Source organism: Helianthus annuus, chromosome 14 (assembly GCF_002127325.2).
Source record: "Helianthus annuus cultivar XRQ/B chromosome 14, HanXRQr2.0-SUNRISE, whole genome shotgun sequence".
NCBI lineage: Eukaryota > Viridiplantae > Streptophyta > Magnoliopsida > Asterales > Asteraceae > Helianthus > Helianthus annuus.
Genome location: NC_035446.2, coordinates 63,752,116 through 63,776,623, shown reverse-complemented (window position 1 = coordinate 63,776,623; position 24,508 = coordinate 63,752,116). Strand labels below are relative to the sequence as shown.

General features: G+C 38.0%; 2 protein-coding genes and 2 pseudogenes across 2 annotated transcripts; all 4 read right to left on the bottom strand.

The window, feature by feature from the left end:
- Window positions 1-239: 239 nt before the first annotated feature.
- Window positions 240-2,276, bottom strand: LOC110906756 (receptor-like kinase TMK3). The gene is made up of 3 exons (XM_022151839.1): window positions 1,900-2,276; window positions 1,109-1,296; window positions 240-553 (listed from the first exon to the last, which is right to left on the bottom strand). The coding sequence occupies exons 1-3, from the start codon at window positions 2,274-2,276 to the stop codon at window positions 240-242; spliced, it is 879 nt and encodes a 292-aa protein (XP_022007531.1).
- A 5,313-nt stretch (window positions 2,277-7,589) lies between these two features.
- LOC110906757 lies at window positions 7,590-8,996 on the bottom strand (annotated as a pseudogene).
- Window positions 8,997-9,228: 232 nt separating this feature from the next.
- On the bottom strand, window positions 9,229-10,588 carry LOC118479358 (receptor-like kinase TMK3). Its single transcript, XM_035982970.1, is given in 4 exon segments — window positions 9,229-9,344; window positions 9,581-9,623; window positions 9,625-10,106; window positions 10,303-10,588. Coding segments are annotated over 4 exon segments (927 nt in total).
- A 10,953-nt stretch (window positions 10,589-21,541) lies between these two features.
- The window catches only part of LOC118486487, a 29,634-nt pseudogene continuing 26,667 nt past the window's right edge, over window positions 21,542-24,508 (bottom strand).

Genomic DNA, 24,508 nt, shown 5'->3' with positions numbered 1-24,508 from the left:
TATAAATCACACGAGACTCAATTCTTTTGACTACTATTTTTGTGCCATCGTCTAACTGGCCCTTGTAAACGACCCCGAACCCGCCATGCACGAGCTCGCTTTCCTTTGCGAAGTTTTGGTCAAATTTTTTAAAACTTGACCTGAAATGATCATGTTTTCAGACTTGATTACAGGGGACTCACTCGAACCACTTCCAACACTAGCAAGCATCTGTGTGTCCTTGGCGATTTAAATCCTGACTATGTTATCCGAGTTAAACAGGTCCAGGGGTGAATAACAAGTGAGCTCGGTGGTTCACTTGAGTTAGCTTTCTTCAATTTGCATAAGTAGAGACCTAAAGGGACGGTTAAAAGCGCTAAACCAGCAAAAGCCACAACAGGAGTGAGTGACGGAACCACATTTGGTTTCTTTAGCTGTATAGAGGGAACACCACCAATGCCCGAATCACCAGTACTAGTAGTATTCCCAGGTGAAAGTTGGTTGCTGCTGTCGGGCTGGGAACCCGAGGGTGAACTAGGTTTAGGAGGAATTTTCGATGAATTTGATTGAAACACTGGGTTCCCACATAAAACAAGTTTCATGGACGGAATGTACTTAGGCTGAGGAGGGGAAAATTATTGTTGCTCAAATCCAACCCTTTTTCGTAACTTGTTTAATACGTCGGGATCTGTTGTGCTGAAAATGATTGAAATTAAGAAGGTGTAGATGAGTGTTATGGTTACAATGAGGGTGCATGTGTGGCGGTGGTAATCTACCATTGATGCAGAAGGTGTAACCGGTGCTACGGCAATGAGGAGAAAAGTGGTATGAAAGTTAGAGGTGTTCAACACTATCCATATCCGATAATCTGATCCGAAATATCCAATATCCGAATCCGAAATATCCAAAAATTCGGATATCCGAAATTTCGTATATCCGAAATTTGGATATCCAAAAATTCGGGTATCCAAAAATTTAAATTTTACTATTTTTTGGATATCCGAATATCCCAAAATATGGAAATAAAATCTCGATTCAAAGTTTTTTAATTGACCCATGCCAAAAGTTAATCGTTTCCAACCTGCCCTTTTGTCACGGCCATAATATATATACATCTATATATACATACATATATATATATATAAAGAAAAAAGATAGTTATTAGCATATTTAGGGGCAACGTATCCACACGTCCCAGCTACCTGAGTCATTATTGAATTCCCACCATCCGGGACGAGTTTCACCAGTCCAAAGTCCGAAACTTTGGCTCGAAAATCATCGTTAAGTAAAATATTGGACGATTTAAGATCTGTTGCGCTGAAAATGATTGAAATTAGGAAGGTGTAGATGAGTGTTATGGTTAAAATGAGTGTGCAAGTGTGGCGGTGGTAATCTACCATTGATGCAGAAGGTGTAACCGGTGCTGTGGTAGTGAGGAGAGAAGTGGTATGAAAGTTACAGGTGTTCAAAAATATCTGTATCCGAAAATCCGAACCGAAATATCCAATATCCGAATCCGAAATATTCAAAAATTCGGATATCCGAAATTTCGTATATCCGAAATTTGAATATCCAAAAATTCGGATATCCAAAAATTTAAATTTTATTATTTTTTGGATATCCGAATATCGGAAAATATGGAAATAAAATCTCGATTCAAAGTTTTTTACTTGACCCATGCCAAAAGTTAATCGTTTCCAACCTGCCCTTTTGTCACGTCCATAATATATATACATATATATATATATATATAAAGAAAAAAAGATATTTACTAGCATATTTAGGGGCAACGTATCCAAACGTCATCCAAACGTCCCAGCTACCTGAGTCATTATTAACTTCCCACCATCCGGGATGAGTTTCACCGGTCCAAAGTCCAAAACTTTGGCTCGAAAATCATCGCTAAGTAAAATATTAGACGATTTAAGATCCCGGTGTATAAAGCTCTGATGAGCCAAAGAGTGAAGATATTCCATACCTCTAGCTACATCCAATGCAATACTTAACCTCCTTTTCCAAGAAAGTGGTTCCAATTTGAATTTTTCCCAATGAAATAGATGCCTACTTAATTCACCTTGAGGCATATATTCATAAACAAGAATTATTTTGAGCCCTTGAGTTGAATACCCTAAAAGTAAAACCAAATGTCGGTGTCTAACCTTTGTTAAAACTGAAATTTCTAATTCAAATTCATCTAATGCTTTGATGCAAATCACAACAGATTCCATTCTTTTGACTGCTATTTTTGTGCCAATGTCTAACTGGCCCTTGTAAACGATCCCAAACCCGCCATTCATGAGCTCGCTTTCTTTTGCGAAGTTTTGGTCACATTTTTTAAAACTTGAACTGAAATGATCATGTTTCAAGACTTGATTACAGGGGACTCACTCGAACCACTTCCAACACTAGCAAACATCTGTGTGTCCTTGGCGATTGAAATCCTGACTGTGTTATCCGAGTTAAACAGGTCCAGGGGGAGAATAACAAGTGAGCTCGGTGGTTCACTTGAGTTAGCTTTCTTCAAATTGCATAAGTAGAGACCTAAAGGGACGGTTAAAAGCGCTAAACCAGGAAAAGCGGCAACAGGAGTGAGCGACGGAACTACATTTGGTTTCTTCCTTAGCTGTATAGCGGGAACACCACCAATTCTCGAATCACCAGTACTAGGAGTAATCCGAGGTTTAGGTTGGCTACTGCTGTCGGGCTGGGAACCCGAGGGTGAACTCGGTTTAGGAGGAATTTTCGATTTGATTGAAACAGTGGGTTCCCACTTAAAACAACTTTCATGGGGGGATTGTACTTAGGCTGAGGAGGGGAAAAATTGTTGTTGCTCAAATCCAACCCTTTTCGAAACTGGTTTAATACGTTGGGATCTGTTGTGCTGTAAATGATTGAAATTAGGAAGGTGTAGATGAGTGTTATGGTTAAAATGAGGGTGCATGTGTGGTGGTGGTAATCTACCATTGATGGAGAAGGTGTAACCGGTGCTGCGGCATTGAGGGGAGAAGTGGTATGAAAGTTAGAGGTGTTCAAAACAATCCGTATCCGAAAATCCGATCCGAAATATCCAATATCCGAATCCGAAATATCCAAAAATTCGGATATCCGAAATTTCGTATATCCGAAATTTGGATATCCAAAAATTCGGGTATCAAAAAATTTAAATTTTATTATTTTTTGGATATCCGAATATCTGAAAATATAGAAATAAAATCTCGATTCAAAGTTTTTTACTTGACCCATGCCAAAAGTTAATGGTTTCCAACCAGCCCTTTTGTCACGACCATAATATATATACATATATATATTCATACTTATATATATAAAGAAAAAAGATAGTTGTTAGCATATTTAGGGGCAACGTATCCAAACGTCCCAGCTACCTGAGTCATTATTGACTTCCCACCAGCCGGAACGAGTTTCACCGGTCCAAAGTCCGAAACTTTGGCTCGAAAATCATCGCTAAGTAAAATATTGGAAGATTTAAGATCCTGGTGTATAAAGCTCTGATGAGCCAATGAGTGAAGATATTCCACACCTCTAGCCACATCCAATACAATACTTAACCTCCTTTTCCAAGAAAGTGGTTCCAGTTTGAAGTTTTTCCAATGAAATAGATGCCTACTTAATTCACCTTGAGGCATATATTCATAAACAAGAATTTTTTTGAGCCCTTGAGTTGAATACCCTAAAAGTAACACCAAATGTCTGTGTTTAACCTTTGTTAAAACTGAAATTTCTGATTCAAATTCATCTAATGCTTTGTTGTAAATCACATCAGATTCCGTTCTTTTGACTGCTATTTTTGTGCCATCGTCTAACTAGCCCTTGTAAACAACCCCGAACTCGCCATGCCTTAGGTCGCTTTCTTTTGCGAAGTTTTGGTTACATTTTTTAAAATTTGAACTAAAATGATCATGTTTCCAAACTTGATTGTAGGGGACTCACTCGAACCACTTCCAACACTAACAAGCATCTGTGTGTCCTTGGCGATTGAAATGCTGACTTTGTTATCCGACTTAAACGAGTCCAGGGGGTGAATAACAAGTGAGCTCGATGGTTTACTTGAGTTAGCTTTCTTTAATTTGCATAAGTAGAGACCTAAAGGGAAGGTTAAAAGCGCTAAACCAGCAAAAGCCGCAACAGGAGTGAGGGACGGAACTACATTTGGTTTCTTCTTTAGTTGTATTGCGGGAACACCACCAATGCCCGAATCACCAGTGCTAGGAGTAATCCCAGGTGAAAGTTGGTTGCTGCTGTCGGGCTGGGAACCCGAGGGTAAACTGGGTTTAGGAGGAATTTTCGATGAATTTGATTGAAACAGTGGGTTCCCACTTAAAACAAGTTTCATGGAGGGATTGTACTTAGGCTGAGGAGGGGAAAAATTATTGTTGCTCAAATCATCGTTAAGTAAAATATTGGACGATTTAAGATCTGTTGTGCTGAAAATGATTGAAATTAGGAAGGTGTAGATGAGTGTTATGGTTAAAATGAGGGTGCGTGTGTGGCGGTGGTAATCTACCATTGATGCAGAAGGTGTAACAGGTGCTGTGGCAGTGAGCATAGAAGTGGTATGAAAGTTAGAGGTGTTCAAAAATATCCGTATCCGAAAATCCGAACCGAAATATTCAATATCCGAATCCGAAATATCCAAAAATTCAGGTATCCAAAAATTTAAATTTTATTATTTTTTGGATATCCGAATATCCGAAAATATGGAAATAAAATCTTGATTCAAAGTTTTTTACTTGACCCATGCCAAAAGTTAATCGTTTCCAACCTGCCCTTTTGCCACGTCCATAATATATATACATATATATACATACATATATATATAAAGAAAAAAGATACTTACTAGCATATTTAGGGGCAACGTATCCAAACGTCCCAGCTACCTAGCTACCTGAGTCATTATTGACTTCCCACCATCCGGGACGAGTTTCACCGGTCCAAAGTCCGAAAGAGTGAAGATATTCCATACTTCTAGCCCCATCCAATGCAATACTTAACCTCCTTTTCCAATAAAGTGGTTCCAATTTGAAGTTTTTCCAATGAAATAGATGCCTACTTAATTCACCTTGAGGCATATATTCATAAACAAGAATTCTTTTGAGCCCTTGAGTTGAATACCCTAAAAGTAAAACCAAATGTCTATGTCTAACCTTTGTTAAAACTGAAATTTCTGATTCCAATTCATCTAATGCTTTGTTGCAAATCACACCAGATTCCATTCTTTTGACTGCTATTTTTGTGCCATCATCTAACTAGCCCTTGTAAACGACCCCGAACCCGCCATGCCCGAGGTCGCTTTCTTTTGAGAAGTTTTGGTCACATCTTTTATAACTTGAACTGAAATGATCATGTTTCTAGACTTGATTACAGGGGACTCACTCGAACCACTTCCAACACTAGCAAGCATCTATGTGTCCTTGGCGATTGAAATCCTGACTATGTTATCCAAGTTAAACATGTCCAGGGGGTGAATAACAAGTGAGCTCGGTGGTTCACTTGAGTTAGCTTTCTTCAATTTGCATAAGTAGAGACATAAAGGGACGGTTAGTAGCGCAAACCAGCAAAAGCCGCAACCGGAGTGAAGGACGGAACTACATTTGGTTTCTTCTTTAGCTGTATAGCAGGAACACCACAAATGCCCGAATCAGCAGTACTAGGAGTAATCCCAGGTGAAAGTTGGCTGCTGCTGTCGGGCTGGGAACCCGAGGGAGAACTGGGTTTAGGAGGAACTTTCGGTGAATTTGATTGAAACAGTGGGTTCCCACTTAAAACAAGTTTCATGGAGGTATTGTACTTAGGCTAAGGAGGGAAAAAATTATTGTTGCTCAAATCCAACCCTTTTCATAACTTGTTTAATACGTTGGGAGCTGTTGTGCTGAAAATGATTTAAATTAGGAAGGTGTAGATGAGTGTTATGGTTAAAATGAGGGTGCATGTATGGCGGTGGCAATCTACCATTGATGAAGAAGGTGTAACTGGTGTTGCGGCAATGAGGAGAGAAGTGGTATGAAAGTTAGAGGTGTTCAAAACTATCCGTATCCGAAAATCCGATCCGAAATATCCAATATCCGAATCCGAAATATCCAAAAATCCGGATATCCGAAATTTCGTATATCCGAAATTTCGGATATCCGAAATTTGGATATCCGAAATTTGGATATCTAAAAATCCGAATATCCGAGAATATGGAAATAAAATCTCGATTCAAAGTTTTTTACTTGACCCATGCCAAAAGTTAATCGTTTCCAACCTGTCATTTTGTCACGTCCATTATCTATATACATATATATACGTATATATATATATATGTGTATATATATATATAAAGAAAAAAGATAGTTACTAGCATATTTAGGCGCAACGTATCCAAACGTCCGAGCTACCTAACTCATTATTGACTTCCCACCATCCGGGACGAGTTTCACCGGTCCAAAGTCTGAGACCTTCGCTCGAAAATCATGGCTAAGTGAAATATTGGACGATTTAAGATCCCGGTGTATAAAGCTCTGATGAGCCAAAGAGTGAAGTTATTCCATACCTCTAGCCACATCCAATGCAATACTTAACCTCCTTTTCCAAGAAAGTAGTTCCAATTTGAAGTTTTTCCAATGAAATAGATTCCTACTTAATTCACCTTGAGGCATATATTCATAAACAAGAATTCTTTTGAGCCCTTGAGTTGAATACCCTAAAAGTAACACCAAATTTCTGTGTCTAACCTTTGTTAAAACTGAAATTTCTAATTCAAATTCCTCTAATGCTTTGTTACTAATCACACTAGCTTCCATTCTTTTGACTACTATTTTTGTGCCATCGTCTAACTGGCCCTTGTAAACAACCCTGAACCCGCCATGCCAGAGCTCGCTTTCTTTTGCGAAGTTTTGGTCACATTTTTTAAAACTTGAACTTAAATGATCATGTTTCCAGAATTGATTACAGGGGACTCACTCGAACCACTTCCAACACTAGCAAGCATCTGTGTGTCCTTGGCTAATGAGATCCTGAGTGTGTTATCCGAGTTAAACAGGTCCAGGGGTGAATAATAAGTGAGCTCGGTGGTTCATTTAAGTTAGCTTTCTTCAATTTGCATAAGTAGAGACCTAAAGGGACGGTTAAAAGCGTTAAACCAACAAAAGCCGCAACAGGACTGAGGGACTTAACTACATTTGGTTTCTTCTTTAGCTGTATAGCGGGAACACCACCAATGCCCGAATCACCAGTACTAGGAGTAATCCCAGGTGAAAGTTGGCTGCTGCTGTCGGGCTGGGAACCCGAGGGTGAACCGGGTTTAGGAGGAATTTTCGATGAATTTGATTGAAACAGTGGGTTCCCACTTAAAACAAGTTTCATAGAGGGATTGTACTTAGGCTGAGGAGGGGAAAAATTATTGTTGCTCAAATCCAACCCTTTTCGTAACTAGTTTAATAAGTTGGGATCGGTTGTGCTGAAAATGATTGAAATTAGGAAGGTGTAGATGAGTGTTATGGTTAAAATAAGGGTGCATGTGTGGCGGTGGTAATCTACCATTGATGAAGAAGGTGTAATCGGTGCTGCGGCATTGAGGACAGAAGTGGTATGAAAGTTAGAGGTGTTCAAAACTATCCATATCCGAAAATCCGATCTGAAATATCCAATATCAGAATCCGAAATATCCAAAAATTCGGGTATCCAAAAATTTAAATTTTATTATTTTTTGGATAATCGAATATCTGAAAATATGGAAATAAAATCTCGATTCAAAGTTTTTTACTTGACCCATGCCAAAAGTTAATCGTTTCCAACCTGCCCTTTTGTCACGTCCATAATATATATATATATACATACATACATACATACATACATACATACATACATACATACATACATACATACATACATACATACATACATACATACATACATACATACATACATACATACATACATACATACATACATACATATATATATATATATATAGATAGATAGATATAGAGAGAGAGAAAAAAGATAGTTACTAGCATATTTAGGGGCAACGTATCCAAACGTCCCAGCTACCCGAGTCATTATTGACTTCCCACCATTCGGGACGAGTTTCACCGGTCCAAAGTCCTAAACTTTGGGTCGAAAATCATCGCTAAGTAAAATATTGGACGATTTAAGATCCCGGTGTATAAAGCTCTGATGAGCCAAAGAGTGAAGATATTTCGTACCCCTAGCCACATCCAATGCAATACTTAACCTCCTTTTCCAAGAAAGTGGTTCCAATTTGAAGTTTTTCCAATGAAATAGATGCCTACTTAAATCACCTTGAGGCAGATATTCATAAACAAGAATTCTTTTGAGCCCTTGAGTTGAATACCCTATAAGTAACACCAAATGTCTGTGTCTAACCTTTGTTAAAACTGAAATTTCTGATTCAAATTCATGTACTGCTTTGTTGCAAATCACACCCGATTTTGTTCTTTTGACTGCTATTTTTGTGCCATGGTCTAACTGGCCCTTGTAATCGACCCCGAACCCACCATGCCCGAGCTCACTTTCTTTTGCGAAGTTTTGGTCAAATTCTTTAAAACATGAATTGAAATGATCATTTTTCCAGACGTGATTACATGGGACTCACTCGAACTACTTCCAACACTAGCAAGCATCTCTGTGTCCTTGGCGATTGAAATCCTGACTTTATTATCCGAGTTAAACAGGTCCAGGGGGTGAATAACTAGTGAGCTCGGTGGTTCGCTTGAGTTAGCTTTCTTCAATTTGCATGAGTAGAGACCTAAAGGGACGGTTAAAAGCGCTAAACCAGCAAAAGCCGCAATAGGAGTGAGGGACGGAACTACATTTGGTTTCTTCTTTAGTTGTATAGCGGGAACACCACCAATGCCCGAATCACCAGTACTTGGAGTAATCGCAGGTGAAAGTTGGCTGCTGTTGTCGGGTTGGGAACCCGAGGGTGAACTGGGTTTAGGAGGAATTTTCGATGAATTTGTTTGAAACAGTGGGTTCCCACTTAAAACAAGTTTCATGGAGGGATTGTACTTAGGCTGAGGAGGGGAAAAATTATTGTTGCTCAAATCCAACCCTTTTCGTAACTGGTTTAATACGTTGGGATCTGTTGTGTTGAAAATGATTTAAATTAGGAAGGTGTAGATGCGTGTTATGGTTAAAATGAGGGTGCATGTGTGGCGGTGATAATCTATCATTGATGCAGAAGGTGTAACCAGTGATGTGGCAATGAGGAGAGAAGTGGTATGAAAGTTAGAGGTGTTCAAAACTATCCATATCCGAAATCTGATCCGAAATATCCAATATCCGAATCCGAAATATCCAAAAATTCGGATATCCGAAATTTCGTATATCCGAAACTTGGATATCTGAAAATTCGGGTATCCAAAAATTTAAATTTTATTATTTTTTGGATATCGAATATCCGAAAATATGGAAATAAAATCTCGATTCAAAGTTTTTTACTTGATCCATGCCAAAAGTTAATCGTTTCCAACCTGCCCTTTTGTCACGTCCATAATATAAATACATATATATATATATATACACAGACATATATATATATATATATATATATATATATATAAAGAAAAAAGATAGTTACTAGCATATTTAGGGGCAACGTATCCAAACGTCCCAGCTAGCTACCTGAGTCATTATTGACTTCCCACCATCCGGGACGAGTTTCACCGGTCCAAAGTCCGAAACTTTGGCTCGAAAATCATCGCTAAGTAAAATATTGGACAGTTTAAGATCCCGGTGTATAAAGCTCTGATGAGCCAAAGAGTGAAGATATTCCATACCTCTAGCCACATCCGATGCAATACTTAACCTCCTTTTCCAAGAAAGTGGTTCCAATTTGAAGTTTTTCCAATGAAATAGATGCCTACTTAATTCACCTTGAGGCATATATTCATAAACAAGAATTCTTTTGAGCCCTTGAGTTGAATACCCTAAAAGTAACACCAAATGTCTGTGTTTAACCTTTGTTAAAACTGAAATTTCTGATTCAAATTCATCTAATGCTTTGTTGCAAATCACACCAGATTCCATTCTTTTGACCGCTATTTTTGTGCCATCGTCTAACTGGCCCTTGTAAACGACCCCGAACCTGCCATTGAGCTCGCTTTCTTTTGCGAAGTTTTGGTCAAATTTTTTAAAACTTGAACTGAAATGATCATGTTTCCAGACTTGATTACATGGGACTCACTCGAACTACTTCCAACACTAGCAAGCATCTGTGTGACCTTGGCGATTGAAATCTTGATTGTGTTATCCGAGTTAAACAGGTCCAGGGGTGAATAACAAGTGAGCGCAGTGGTTCACTTGAGTTAGCTTTCTTCAATTTGCATAAGTAGAGACCTAAAGGGATGGTTAAAAGCGCTAAACCAGCAAAAGCCGCAACAGGAGTGGGGGACGGTACTACATTTGGTTTCTTCTTTAGCTGTATAGCGGGAACACCACCAATGCCCGAATCACCAGTACTAGGTGTTATCCCAGGTGAAAGTTGACTGCTGCTGTCGGGCTGGGAACCCGAGGGTGAACTGGGTTTAGGAGGAATTTTCCATGAATTTGATTGAAATAGTGGGTTCCCACTTAAAATAAGTTTCATGGAGGGATTGTACTTAGGCTGAGGAGGGGAAATATTATTGTTGCTCAAATCCAACCCTTTTCATAACTGGTTTAATACGTTGGGATCTGTTGTGCTGAAAATGATTGAAATTAGGAAGGTGTAGATGTGTGTTATGGTTAAAATGAGGGTGCATGTGTGGCGGCGGTAATCTACCATTGATGTAGAAGGTGTAACCGGTGCTGCAGCAATGAGGAGAGAAGTGGTATGAAAGTTAGAGGTGTTCAAAACTATCCGTATCAGAAAATCCGATCCAAAATATCCAATATCCGAATCCGAAATATCCAAAAATTCGGATATCCGAAATTTCATATATCCGAAATTTGGATATCCAAAAATTCGGGTATCCAAAAATTTAAATTTTATTATTTTTTGGATATCCGAAAATATGGAAATAAAATCTCGATTCAAAGTTTTTTACTTGACCCTTGCCAAAAGTTAATCGTTTCCAACCTGCCCTTTTGTCACGTCCATAATATATTTACATATATATATATACGTACATATATATATATATATATATATATATATATATATATATATATAGGGTCGGGATTTAGAGAAAATGGTAGAAAGTGTGAGAACGGTGAAAATGCTTATTGATCGTCCGATCAAAAGAATCTATGGACTAGATTGGCGCGGTGGCATTTTAGTAAATAACACCAATTTTATTACGTGGACGCGCGTCGTTAACGGGTAAAAAAGTAAAAAACCATTCCTCACATAAAACGCCATTGAAAAATAAAATGCCAAATAAATACATAACGCCAATTTTATCACCGCGTACTTTTTTCTGCGTTTTTATTTAACCTCTCTGGCTACAAAAACGCCATAAAATATGAAACGCCATTATATATAACACCAAAGTTTTCATCCGGATAAATGTTAATTACATTTTTTGTTACAAAAATAAATTCCCGCCTAAATTACGAGCCAAAAAAATTCTATGAATAGAAACGCCTCACTATCTTCCGTTTATCACACCAAAAAAACACAAAAAACAAACAATGGTTGTTAAAAAATTTACAACTCAATGTAAAACGCCAAAAAATACAACGAATCTTTTCTTTGATCCTCAGTAATGTAAAACGCCAAAAAATACAAGAGACCTATACCAGTATAAATGCTAATTTTGCCTCAATGAATATAATGAAGACCACAGGCAGATAGCATGCACCCAAAGGGGGTCACTCTATGTCTCCAACATCCACAAAGACACTACAACACATGAACAAAGAAAATCAACAACGCCAACCCCAAAACGCCATTTATTTGTCACATTTCTTGTAGTTTCAAAAGAAAAAAGAGACTAATGACACTGAAGATTTAAAATCATAAATTGCTTCTACTTTGTTTTTTGTTTTTTTTTTTTAATTTTCTTTATCTATTGTTAGTTTTGTAATGTCAGTTAATAAACAACAAAATAATATTAATGCTATAATGAAAAATATAATAAAACGCCAAAATTAGCAAATACGTGAAAAACGCCATAATGCCGTAAAAACGCCCCCAAAAAACTACCAAAATATATAATAAAATTAATTTGAACAGCTAATATTATAAAAAAAAGCGTGAAACAATGTGCAAAGAATATAAAACAAAAGAATTCCAATAGTTATCTAACCGCCATTGGAAAACAAAACGCCATAATTACAGCCGTCAAAAGATTTGACGTGTTACACCATTAAAACAGTTGAGTCTGAAAACAAAACACGGTAAACTGCAAAAAAACAGTAAAATGAAACGACGGAAAACATAATTACTAAGATTTATTATATTAAATTTATTTATCTTTTTCAAAACGCCATAATTACCTCACATACGCGGGGAAAAAAAGTCAATATAAAAGAAGACCATGAGAACCCAAGCTCAAACACGCCAAAAAGACTAAAACGCCAAATATTCTCCAAAACGCCAAAAAAATTAAAAAATGGCTAAGGTTATTGCATGGAGGTTTGAAAGGAAAGAGAAACAATTCATCATAAAGTTCTCTGACAGGAGAAGGGTAAAGGTAAGAACAATAAAAGCCATGATGGGAATGACTGAAAATGTTCAGAAGGATATCCTGGCCCTTGGTGTTCCAAGAGACAATGATTGTGAAAGAACGAGAACTGTAATAAAAAGGCTGGAGAGAACGTTTCCAGCAGAAGATGATGAAGATGATGATGATATTGAAGATACCCATATACCAAAAATTAGCTCTTGGGTATTGCATGAGCAAGAAGGGACACTTGAAGTGGCTTATAAAAACGGGGTGCAATATTCAAGGCCAATGGAAAAAATGTTGAAGACAGGGTTGCTATCTATCATTGAATAACTCTGTGATTTAACACCTTCAAACGATCCAAAATCCAAGAATGCTTAGATATTCAAGAATAGGCTGCTGCAAAGAAGAGACGAGCTAATGGCGTTTTACGCAAAAATGAAATTTGATAATGAAGAATCTGAAGAAAGTGACGACTAAAGCGATGGGTACATCTCTGATGTGATCCCACCTACGGAAGACTATTAGTTTATTTTGATTTTTGTTTTATTATAGTTTTATAAAATATTAATCTATGGAAATGAATTATTAACAAAAAGATACAAAACGCCAGAAATGACATGGAAAAAGCCATAACACCAAAAATTAACTATGTGACACAAAAAAAAATTAATTCAACGAAAAGAGAAGAAATCTGAGAAAAAAAGTAAAACGCCAAAATATTAATAAATCTACAAAATGCCAAAATTATCTTGCACGCAGAAAATAAAGAAGCATGTCAAACGCGAAAATCGTGAAAGGAGAAGAATACTTAAAAGACAAAAAAACCCCTCGGACCCTGATCATGCCCCACGCCACGTATTCGGTCAGGATGCGTTCTCACCATTCTCACACTTTTGAGCGTTTTCTCCTAAACCCGTTTCTATGTATATATATATATATATATATATATATATATATATATATATATATATATATATATATATATAAAGAAAAAAGATAGTTACTAGCATATTTAGGGGCAACGTATCCAAACGTCCCCGCTACCTGAGTCATTATTGACTTCCCACCATCCGGGACAAGTTTCACCGGTCCAAAGTCCGAAACTTTGTCTCGAAAATCATCGCTAAGTAAAATATTGGACAATTTAAGATCCCGGTGTATAAAGCTCTGAGGAGCCAAAGAGTGAAGATATCCCATACCTCTAGCCACATCCAATGCAATACATAACCTCCTTTTCCAAGAAAGTGGTTCCAATATGAAGTTTTTCCAATGAAATAGATGCCTACTTAATTCACCTTGAGGCATATATTCATAAACAAGAATTCTTTTGAGCCCTTGAGTTGAATACCCTAAAAGTAACACCAAATGTCTGTGTCTAACCTTTGTTAAAACTGAAATTTCTGATTCAAATTCATCTAATGCTTTGTTGCAAATCACACCAGATTCCATTCTTTTGACTGCTATTTTTGTTCCATCGTCTAACTGGCCCTTGTAAACTACCCCAAACCCGCCATGCCCGGACTCGCTTTCTTTTGTGAAGTTTTGGTCACATTTTTTAAAACTTGAACTTAAATGATCATGTTTCCAGACTTGATTACAGGGGACTCACACGAACCACTTCCAACACTAGCAAGCATCTGTGTGTCCTTGGCAATTGAAATCCTGACTGTGTTATCCGAGTTAAACAGGTCCAGTGGGTGAATAACAAGTGAGCTCGGTGGTTCACTTGAGTTAGCTTTCTTCAATTTGCATAAGTAGAGACCTAAAGGGACGGTTAAAATTGCTAAACCAGCAAAAGCCGCAACAGGACTGAGGGACGGAACTACATTTGGTTTCTTCTTTAGCTGTATAGCGGGAACACCACCAATGCCCGAATCACCAGTACTAGGAATAATCCCAGATGAAAGTTGGCTACTGCTGTCGGGCTGGGAACCGAGGGTGAACTGGGTTTAGGAGGAATTTTCGATGAATTTGATTGAAACAGTGGGTTCCCACTTAAAACAAGTTTCATGGAGGGATTGTACTTAGGCTGAGGAGGGGAAAAACTATTGTTGCTCAAATCCAACTCTTTTCGTAACTACTTTAATACGTTGGGATCTGTTGTGCTGAAAATGATTGAAATTAGGAAGGTGTAGATGAGTGTTATGGTTAAAAAGAGGGTGCATGTGTGGCGGTGGTAATCTACCATTGATGCAGAAGGTGTAACCGGTGCTGCGGCAATGAGGAGAGAAGTGGTATGAAAGTTAGAGGTGTTAAAAACTATCCATATCCGAAAATCCGATCCAAAATATACAATATCCGAATCCGAAAAATCCAAAAATTCGGATATCTGAATTTCGTATATCTGAAATTTGGATATCCAAAAATTCAGGTATCCAAAAATTTAAATTTTATTATTTTTTGGATATCTGAATATCCGAAAATATGGAAATAAAATCTCGATTCAAAGTTTTTTACTTGACCCATGCCAAAAGTTAATCGTTTCCAACCTGCCCTTTTGTCACGTCCAAAATATATATACATATATATATATATATATACATACATACATATATATATATATATATATAAAGAAAAAAGATAGTTACTAGCATATTTAGGGGCAACGTATCCAAACGTCCCAGCTACCTACCTGAGTCATTATTGACTTCCCACCATTCGGGACGAGTTTCACCGGTCCAAAGTCCGAAACTTTGGCCCGAAAATCATCGCTAAGTAAAATATTGGACGATTTAAGATCCCGTTGTATAAAGCTCTGATGAGCCAAAGAGTGAAGATATTCCATACCTCTAGCCACATCCAATGCAATACTTAACTTCCTTTTCCAAGAAAGTGGTTCCAATTTGAAGTTTTCCAATGAAATAGATGCCTACTTAATTCACCTTGAGGCATATATTCATAAACAAGAATTCTTTTGAGCCCTTGAGTTGAATACTCTAAAAGTAACACCAAATGTCTGTGTCTAACCTTTGTTAAAACTGAAATTTCTGTTTCAAATTCATCTAATGCTTTGCTGCAAATCACACCAGATTCCATTCTTTTGACTTCTATTTAACGACCCTGAACCCGCCATACCCGAGCTCGCTTTCTTTTGCGAAGTTTTAGTCACATTTTTTAAAACTTGAACTGAAATGATCATGTTTCCAGACTTGATTACAGGGGACTCACTCGAACCACTTCCAACACTAGCAAGCATATGTGTGTCCTTGGCAATTGAAATCCTGACTGGGTTATCCGAGTTAAACAGGTCCAGGGTGTGAATAACAAGTGAGCTCGGTGGTTCACTTGAGTAGAGACCTAAAGGGACGGTTAAAAGCGCTAAACCAGCAAAAGCCGCAATAGGAGTGAGGGACGTAACTACATTTGGTTTCTTCTTTAGCTGTATAGCAGGAACACCACTAATGCCCGAATCACCAGTACTAGGAGTAATCCCAGGTGAAAGTTGGTTGCTGTCGGGCTGGGAACCCGAGGGTGAACTTGGTTTTGGAAGAATTTTCGATGAATTTGATTGAAACAGTGGGTTCCCACTTAAAACAAGTTTCATGGAGGGATTGTACTTAGGCTGAGGAGGGGAAAAATTATTGTTGCTCAAATCCAACCCTTTTCGTAACTTGTTTAATACGTTGGGATCTGCTGTGCTGAAAATGATTGAAATCAGAAAGGTGTAGATGAGTGTTATGGTTAAAATGAGGGTGCATGTGTGGCGGTGGTAATCTACCATTGATGCAGAAGGTGTAACCGGTGCTGTGACAATGAGGAGAGAAATATCCAAAAATTCGTATATCCGAAATTTCGTATATCCGAAATTGTATATCCAAAAATTCAGGTATCAAAAAATTTAAATTCTATTATTTTTTAGATATCCGAATATCCGAAAATATGGAAGTAAAATTTCGATTCAAAGTTTTTTACTTGACCCATGCCAAAAGTTAATTGTTTCCAACCTGCCCTTTTGTCACGTCCATAATATATATATATATATATATATATATATATATATATATATATATATATATATATATATATATATATATATATATATATATATATATATATATGTATATATATACCAGTCGTTTACCCGCGCGATGCGGCGGGAACCACAATTCAACAGGTACGCCGTATGCCTAATTAGTGCTATAGTTAATGTGCACAATTCAACAGGTACGCCGTCTAGAAACAACTTTCTCAACACAAGCCACATCATCGTAATATCTATAGTTAATGTGCACATCAAGAAATTAGCAAGGCAACAACAATTCAACAGGTACGCCGTATGCCTAATTAGTGCTTTTTACTTGTAGGAGTTTTTAACAAAGCTCCAACCGTTCATCCCAAGAAACCGCCGTACCCATGGCGGCATGGACGCGGTAGAGGGGGCAAACCAAGAAACTGATGGAAGACTATTGGCAAGAAAATGCACTGACATGTAGTTTGCCTTGATTTTGAATTTTGGATTATGTTTCATGGTTTAGTGAGCCTGGAAATTGAGTTACCTGGCTGATTTATAGGCAAATTATAGTTTAATGATATCCAAACTATGATTATAGCCTAATAAAGATTTGACATTTTAATTTGTTTAAAAACACAATAACAGAGTTATTCTAAAAGATCAATCCGTTATTTGGCCAACTTATTACAACATGCCATCCATCTCATTTAGTCTGTTTATAACTTAATTTTAACCTGTTGGGCTTTAATTAAAAGGATTGATCTTTTAATTTATTTAAAAACAAAATAACGAATTATTTTTATAAGATCAATCTGTTTACGACATGTTTAGCCTACTTATTACCACATGCCATCTCATTCAGCCTGTTTATAACTTACTTATAACCCGCCGACCCATATGACTTGCTGGAAAAATATACCGTGTTTCAATTCATCTTATCAACCAGCTAATCTAATCCGACTCTTACCACACTAAGCCAAACCAACCAGACAGATTGATGTGCCTATAGTTTAGACCCGACTTCGTTGTACTTTTCCAAAGCTCAAGTAAATAAACCAAACTCGGAACAAATAACAAGTCAAACCCGAGTTGTGTTGACCCATTTAGCACCAAAATGGATAAATATGTCATAAAAACAACAAAAAAGATAAGAGAGAGATTAATGGATAGATATGTCATCGAGGAGCTGCAGTGCTTTCCTTGGCTAAGAAGGATGACTTAAGGACTGTGAAACTCTTGATATTGTTTTGAGAGTTGAAACTGATATTCATGCCACGTCTTCAACTGTGAAAGCGGGCTAGCTTTCGAGCCATGGGATATGGTTGATCCGATTGAGAACGCACTTGCTGATGTGGCTGCCATGTCAGACCCAGAAGAACACATTACGATTATCTTATCTCGATCACCATTCCAACAACGATAGAACAACAACAACAACCATACCCAGTAAATCCCACAAATAGCAAAGCTACTTATAGGGTCTGGGGAGGGTGGGATGTAGACAGACCTTGCCTCTATCCCTAGGGATAGAGAGGGTGCTTCCAGAGAGACCCTCGGCTCCAACAACGATAGAACAAATATAGATATTCTCGATCACCTTTTCGTACTTACTTTTTGAAAATGACCAACTTGGTTTATGCTATCATTAAGATGAGCAGCTTTCCCGAAGAACGTGTGGACCCGGTAGCTAACACAACCGCCTCGATTTCACCCTGTTTGCAAGTTGAACCGGAATAGACACCGTCACCAGGACCTTTTGTGACCGGGAGAGACTCACCGGTTAGAGCCGACAACAAAATATGGGTTCACCGGTTCACGGGTGCGTACAAAATTACTAAAACATGATCAAGAAACAATTATACAACTTTGACAACTCACCTGGTCAATCTTTAACGGATCACCATCGAGCAAACGAGCACCGGCTGGAATAATATCACCTAACTTTATACTAATCATATCTCCGGGGACTAACATGGAAGCATCTTCTTCATTCCATTTCCCATCTCTTAAAATCTTTTGTCAGAATGAATAAATAATGAACAAAATAAATAAATGATATGAACGTATATTACCTTTGCTTTTGGAGCCAGTCTAGCCATGAGAGCAGCTGCTGCATTACCAGCATTGTTTCCTTCAATGAAACTAATGAGAGCACCTTTGCTTTTGAACACTTCTCGTTATTACGATTGAATCAGATTCAGTCATTCACTGTGACTCTAATTTACATTCAGGGTGAACCTCTATCCCCAATTCTACCTGTTTGTACTCTACATCATGATTTCATTGTAGAATTTGAATTAATATGCATAAAAGCAAGTACAACATATGAACACAGTTTGATACCTTTTTATTCCTAACTCATTTTAACCAGAACCAAACAAATACTTTTTTAAAAACACCCCATTTTGAGCTGAACTAATGTTTGCTTGAACCCATTTTAACCTATGCTAATATGCTTACATCTTGAGATAAAAACCTTCATTCTACTCTTGTTAGGGTCCATCAAATTCGACTCTAACGTTGGTATAACTCCATGTAATACTAAATACGATGTTGTTGCCCCAAATGTTACTGCTTTTATCTCCGAAAAATCTTCATCTCTAGGCACGTACAATGAGAGTAATGTCCTCGACTCCGACCAAGGTTCTGAAATTAATTTCACATAACAAAATTCATTGCATATAGACTTAGCTAGCTGCCTAACTCAAATAGAAATCCAAACTATAGTATTATGTACCTGTGGAGGTCATTTCACGACCAGTTCGGCAACGCCTAGGCTAAGGATGTCTTCCCACCGAGCACGGGCCTAGCCAAATTTGAGCTTGATTCAGGATCGCCAATGTCATTATACACATCATAATCATAAATTCTTTCGAAAGGCTTGCGCTCCCCTTCACCATTGCCTCGAAGAGACTCGAGATCTTTCTCCCTTAATGCCTTCAGCCCCACAGGCGTGTCTGACGGTAGATATGACTGTTTTCACCAACCGTAGACTGATTAGAGAGTCACTGATATACGATGGATTATACGATTTATTTTTACTTTTGTTTAGAAACGCTAACTTACACATCATCTGAAGCTACTTCTAAAGTTATATCATTGTATGCTATGAGAATAACATACAAACTGGCTTTTTGTACACAATAAAACTGATGAGTTCATCCAAAAGCGCAGGTAAAGCAGCTCCAAATATTTCTTTCTTATCAGAGCCAGTCTGATCATGATAAAACTGCAAAGCGCAGTCTAATTTGTGCCCATCTGCTTGATAAAGAGCATAAGCAAGAACTTTTGGTAGCCAGTTGACTATAAGTTGAACCATATCTGTATTCAACCATTTGGCCAACTCAAATAAGGTAACCACAGCTTTATTAAAACATATTTCGAGTATATAACCATATTACAAATTTTCTTTATTTTTATACGCTTAAAATTTATAGAAAAAAAGGTTTATGCTTGTTAACTGACCGAAACCATAGATCTGACCATACATCGCCTGTTGTGCGACAAGTTATATGATCCGCAGAACAGCCTTAATACACATAGTCATCTTCAGAGAAAAAAGTGTTCCCTCTATACTTCGCTTCACCATTCATATCAAACTGCAAACCCAAACAGGAAACACATAAATATACATCGGATCTTGAAAAAAGGAAACATTATATGCTGGTAATGGAAGATGAAATTTTTGGCAATGGATTGTTTAGGAAAAAGGCTAATACTTCTAGGCGCTTTTTGCAACTCGTATATCTATAGATAGTTCGCTATGCCTAGGAGCGAACTCATGGCAAGTCTGACATGCATCTTTAGAGTTTGAGAGCCCGATGGTGTGACAAGTGAACCCCACAGATAACTCCAATCGCCATAAATTAAACAAACAAAACCAAACCTCACCTGGAATGAAACGTCGGATTTGTGATGAAACCCTACCCGCCATCGTCGAAGGCGGCAGTTAGGTTCTCAACACACCACCAGCGTCGTCGTCTAACCAAGCTCATCCTCCTACTCAACTACCACCATTTTTGATGCCGTCAAACGCAGCTAGCCATTATCAGTCACTTCTTGTTCATCTTCATTGTCTTGATGATTGAGCCCTAGAAATACAATGGTCAATTAACTACAATTAAATCAGCCATTAGCGGAGTTTATTAACCCTTAACTATATCAAAAACCACTGCTATTTGCAAGAAGATTCAGGTTAACCATTACAAAATAAGTACAATCGATACTATGTTAATCATATCATAAGCACTTGAAAAGGCTTGCAAAAGTTTCTACCCCATACACCTGTTGTGCACATGTGTTACAACTTTCATAGACAAAACAGAAAACAACCTAGACAACCTGAAAAAGAACATCTACCCCGAAACACGAAACACTGTAAAAAAGTTGCAGTCATACCTACGCTCGCTTCAACGCCCTCTGTTGTCAAACGATCCCTGTTTCTCCCAATGCCTTCTGTTACTACCGAAACGTAAACCCCCAACTCTACTTCTATTGTATGGTTCACTTCCATCCCACCTGCATAATCAAATTTCTTAAATGACATTTTGATCTACAATAATAAACCATAAAATTGTGTATAAATTTAGAGACATATCTAACCATACCTTCACAAAAACCAACAAAAATCTTGAACCCCTTTAAAAGTTTGATGTGTATAAGCAGAGTTTCTCTGATGACTTTCCACAAACAGTTGGTAGACATGGAGCAAACGACCATCATATCTTCACCATGTCACAATCTACTTCTAATTGTTGGTCCTCTTTAGCAATATCCCCTGTGTTTCAAACGATGACAACAAATTGCTTCGAAACAACACCCACGTCAAAAGTAATGAGATACGTATAAGAAATAGGACTCACCGGAATTTGATCGGAACCTCACCAAGCGGTGAACCAGCTAGACACCAAAACACACCCACACTAAGACACAACCAGTCCCAAACCCAAGATACAGCCCCCACCCCACGCAAAGACCACCACTCTGACCTATTGAATTACTTCCACCAACCTGTACACTAACCAAACGTAAATAATCAGTAACAACATTTTCAATCCAAATGAAAAGAAACTTTTAGAGTCAGTCCATTGATGTACAAATCAAAGAAGAGAATTAGGGTACCAATGCCGACACCAGCCGCGAATTAGGGCTTCATTCGAACGATTAGCAAAAGAAAACTCAAAAACTTACCCTTGACTCCTATCGGAATCAAGCTCATCGCTGCCCTTCATCGTTCTCTTGATTATGAGAAAATTGACGCCTCTCCGCCTCCTGTCCATTCGATTGTACGTAACAAAGATCAGATCGAAAGTCCTTCAAATGAAATGAGCATGATAACAATATTCACTACGAAAATCAAATGAAACCTACGATGTAGAAGAACCCTAGATCCAGATCTGGAATCGCCAGAGGGGGAGAGAGAGAGAGGAGGCGGGCGATTTTGAAATGTTTTGAAATGAATATGAAACCTATTATATCTGTCTTTTTTCTAGTAGAAGGGTACAAATGGAAAGTGATATTTTCTAGTGCTTAAAAGACTTGTACATCATGCTTTAAGGGTGTTTTTGTCACACCCCCAAAATCCACCTGCGGAGTATCACCGCTTGGGAGCGTGACTGACCAGGATCAAGCCACCAATCATACAGAACATTGTATAAAATAAAAGTAAATGCAATATAGTCCAACCCATTTCCATATGAAAGGTGTTTCCAAAACATAAGTAAGTTGTCATTGTTTAGCGGAAGCGTATTATTGTAAAACCCATAGCAATTAAGTATCAAATATCAAAAGTGTTCAATAAGATGATCAAGATCCAAGCCCCACAACGACCAGCTCCTCCGTGTGCAAGCTCCAATATGTACCTAAGGTCCTGCAAGGCATGCAGCAGATAATCAACAAACTAGTTGAGCGAGTTCACAGTTAATAGTTTAGTTTGGGTAATAGTGCGTTTGTTCAATAAAGTATCATATCGTATCAGTTCCATCGCGGCCTCACAGGCATGTGTGCGAAGATTAGGTTCGTTAGTTCGCGACCGTAGTCTTTACCGACCAGGGTGTGTGCGAAGGCAATTTATCAGTTCGTTCGCGACCATAGTCCTTACCGACCAGGGTGTGTGCGAAGGCAGTTGAGTAGTTCGTAAGCATCAACAGTTTAGTCGTTCGTTACAGTATCAAAGTATGCACAAGTAATCATCCAACCCATTCCCACCCTGGGAACCCATGCCTTGGCTGTGTGAACTCACCTTGGTTTGCTCGGTATGCTAGGTTATGCACTCACAAGAATTTAATCACGTCCTATTGTATGCATGTATAACAAATCAGTTCATGTTCACAATGATTCGCATGCAATTTAATGTTCACATAACAGTCAGTTTGCATATCCGAACAACACGTATTACTTCACATTAAATCATTCAAAGTATGCTTATAACCACATATCTTTCGGTATATAAGTTATCACAGTTGTCTTTCGGATCAATTGCTATGTTTCGAACCATATGTCATCTTTCGACCAACCTATCTTTCGGTTACAACTATGTTTCGACTAACTATTATCTTTCGGCATACACTACTATGGTTCGGTAAAGTCATCCTTCGGTCAACAGCCATGATTCGAAGGACAAGCATCCTTCGGTCACAGCTATGGTTCGAGCAGCAGATATCTTTCGGTTACAATCAGTTACGTGTTTCCTAAATTTTCTGAATTTGTTACATTGTTTCCAAACATAACCATTATCAATCAACACAATTTCAGTATTCAATTACCTCAGAATCAAATCAAACGGGGAGTTTCATATTAAGTCTCATGAACCCTAACTTAACCACATGAACAATAATATCACCACCGAACCGGCCCTAAATCATTATCATGCGATTCTATTAAAACAACATCAAAGCCTCAAGTATAGACAACCAATCATACTAGCAGAACCGTTCGGATGCATCACATACGTAATCGATTAAACAGGTTAACATCATACAAACAATCCGGTTAACATACGCATCCGATTATCAACTAAATCTGATCAACATACCTATTCAATTAGCATACGTATTCGGTTAATATACAAACAACATATTGCAAAACAATCGATAAATCATGAAGTTATGCATACTCGAAGCATCATCTATTAGCATAATAATCATCGCATACTAACCGGAAATCTGGATTACGGAATGGAAATCCTTCGAACAGAGGATAGGTTTGCTATGCCGTCACACACACACGCAAGGGAACTAGGGTTTTTCAGAAAATAACCGTCTGTTTACATGCATTCACGTATATAAACATATTACAGGAATGGGCCAAGCCCATCAGAATGGCTGGGCCGAAACATGTCGAAAGATATGTTTCGTGTTCGAAGGATGAAGTCTTTGGCCGAATGATATGTTTCGGGAACCTTTAATTCGAAGGTTGATCCTTCGGATTGAAAGTCATCTTTCGTGGTCCTTCGAGTCTTTCGAACTGTGTGCCATTTTCGAGTGATCTAGACTAAGTGTTCTTCATAATAGTTATAATATTATTTTCCATTTCAGCAAGTAATCACATATACGCAAAATGACAGTACGCTTCATTAAAACACAACGTGTACAATTACAAGTTCACAATCCAAACAACTAAACAGTCAAAGTCAACGCGCATTTAATGCGAAAGTGAAAGTCAGAAACTCGAGTTGTCACATTATCCCCAACTTAAAAGAAATTTCGTCCCGAAATTTGGTACGCACTCACTGAGGAAGCTAGGTAAGTTACATCGTTCACTGGTTTTCCTGGGGTGTCACATCATCCCCCCGTTGATTTGGAATTTCGTCCCGAAATTCAGTAGTAGTAGCTTCAGCCTCAGAAGTGGATGCATTGGTTTCGAATAGCTGGGGGTACTTTTCTTTCATCTGATCTTCGCGTTCCCAGGTATACTCTGGACCACGCTGGGAGTTCCAACGAACTCGAACAAGAGGGATTCTCTT

What these genes read in the sequence shown, in the direction of transcription:
- LOC110906756 (XM_022151839.1), bottom strand. Translation starts at nt 2,276, where the DNA reads ATGAATGGCGGGTTTGGGATCGTTTACAAGGGCCAGTTAGACATTGGC. An exon ending in ATACACCGGGATCTTAAATC is followed by an intron (nt 1,297 to 1,899) that starts GTCTAATATTTT and finishes AATCATTTTCAG; the next exon opens with CGCAACAGATCTTAAATCGT. An exon ending in TTCTTTATATATATATATAT is followed by an intron (nt 554 to 1,108) that starts GTATGTATATAT and finishes GTGGGAACCCAG; the next exon opens with TGTTTCAATCAAATTCATCG.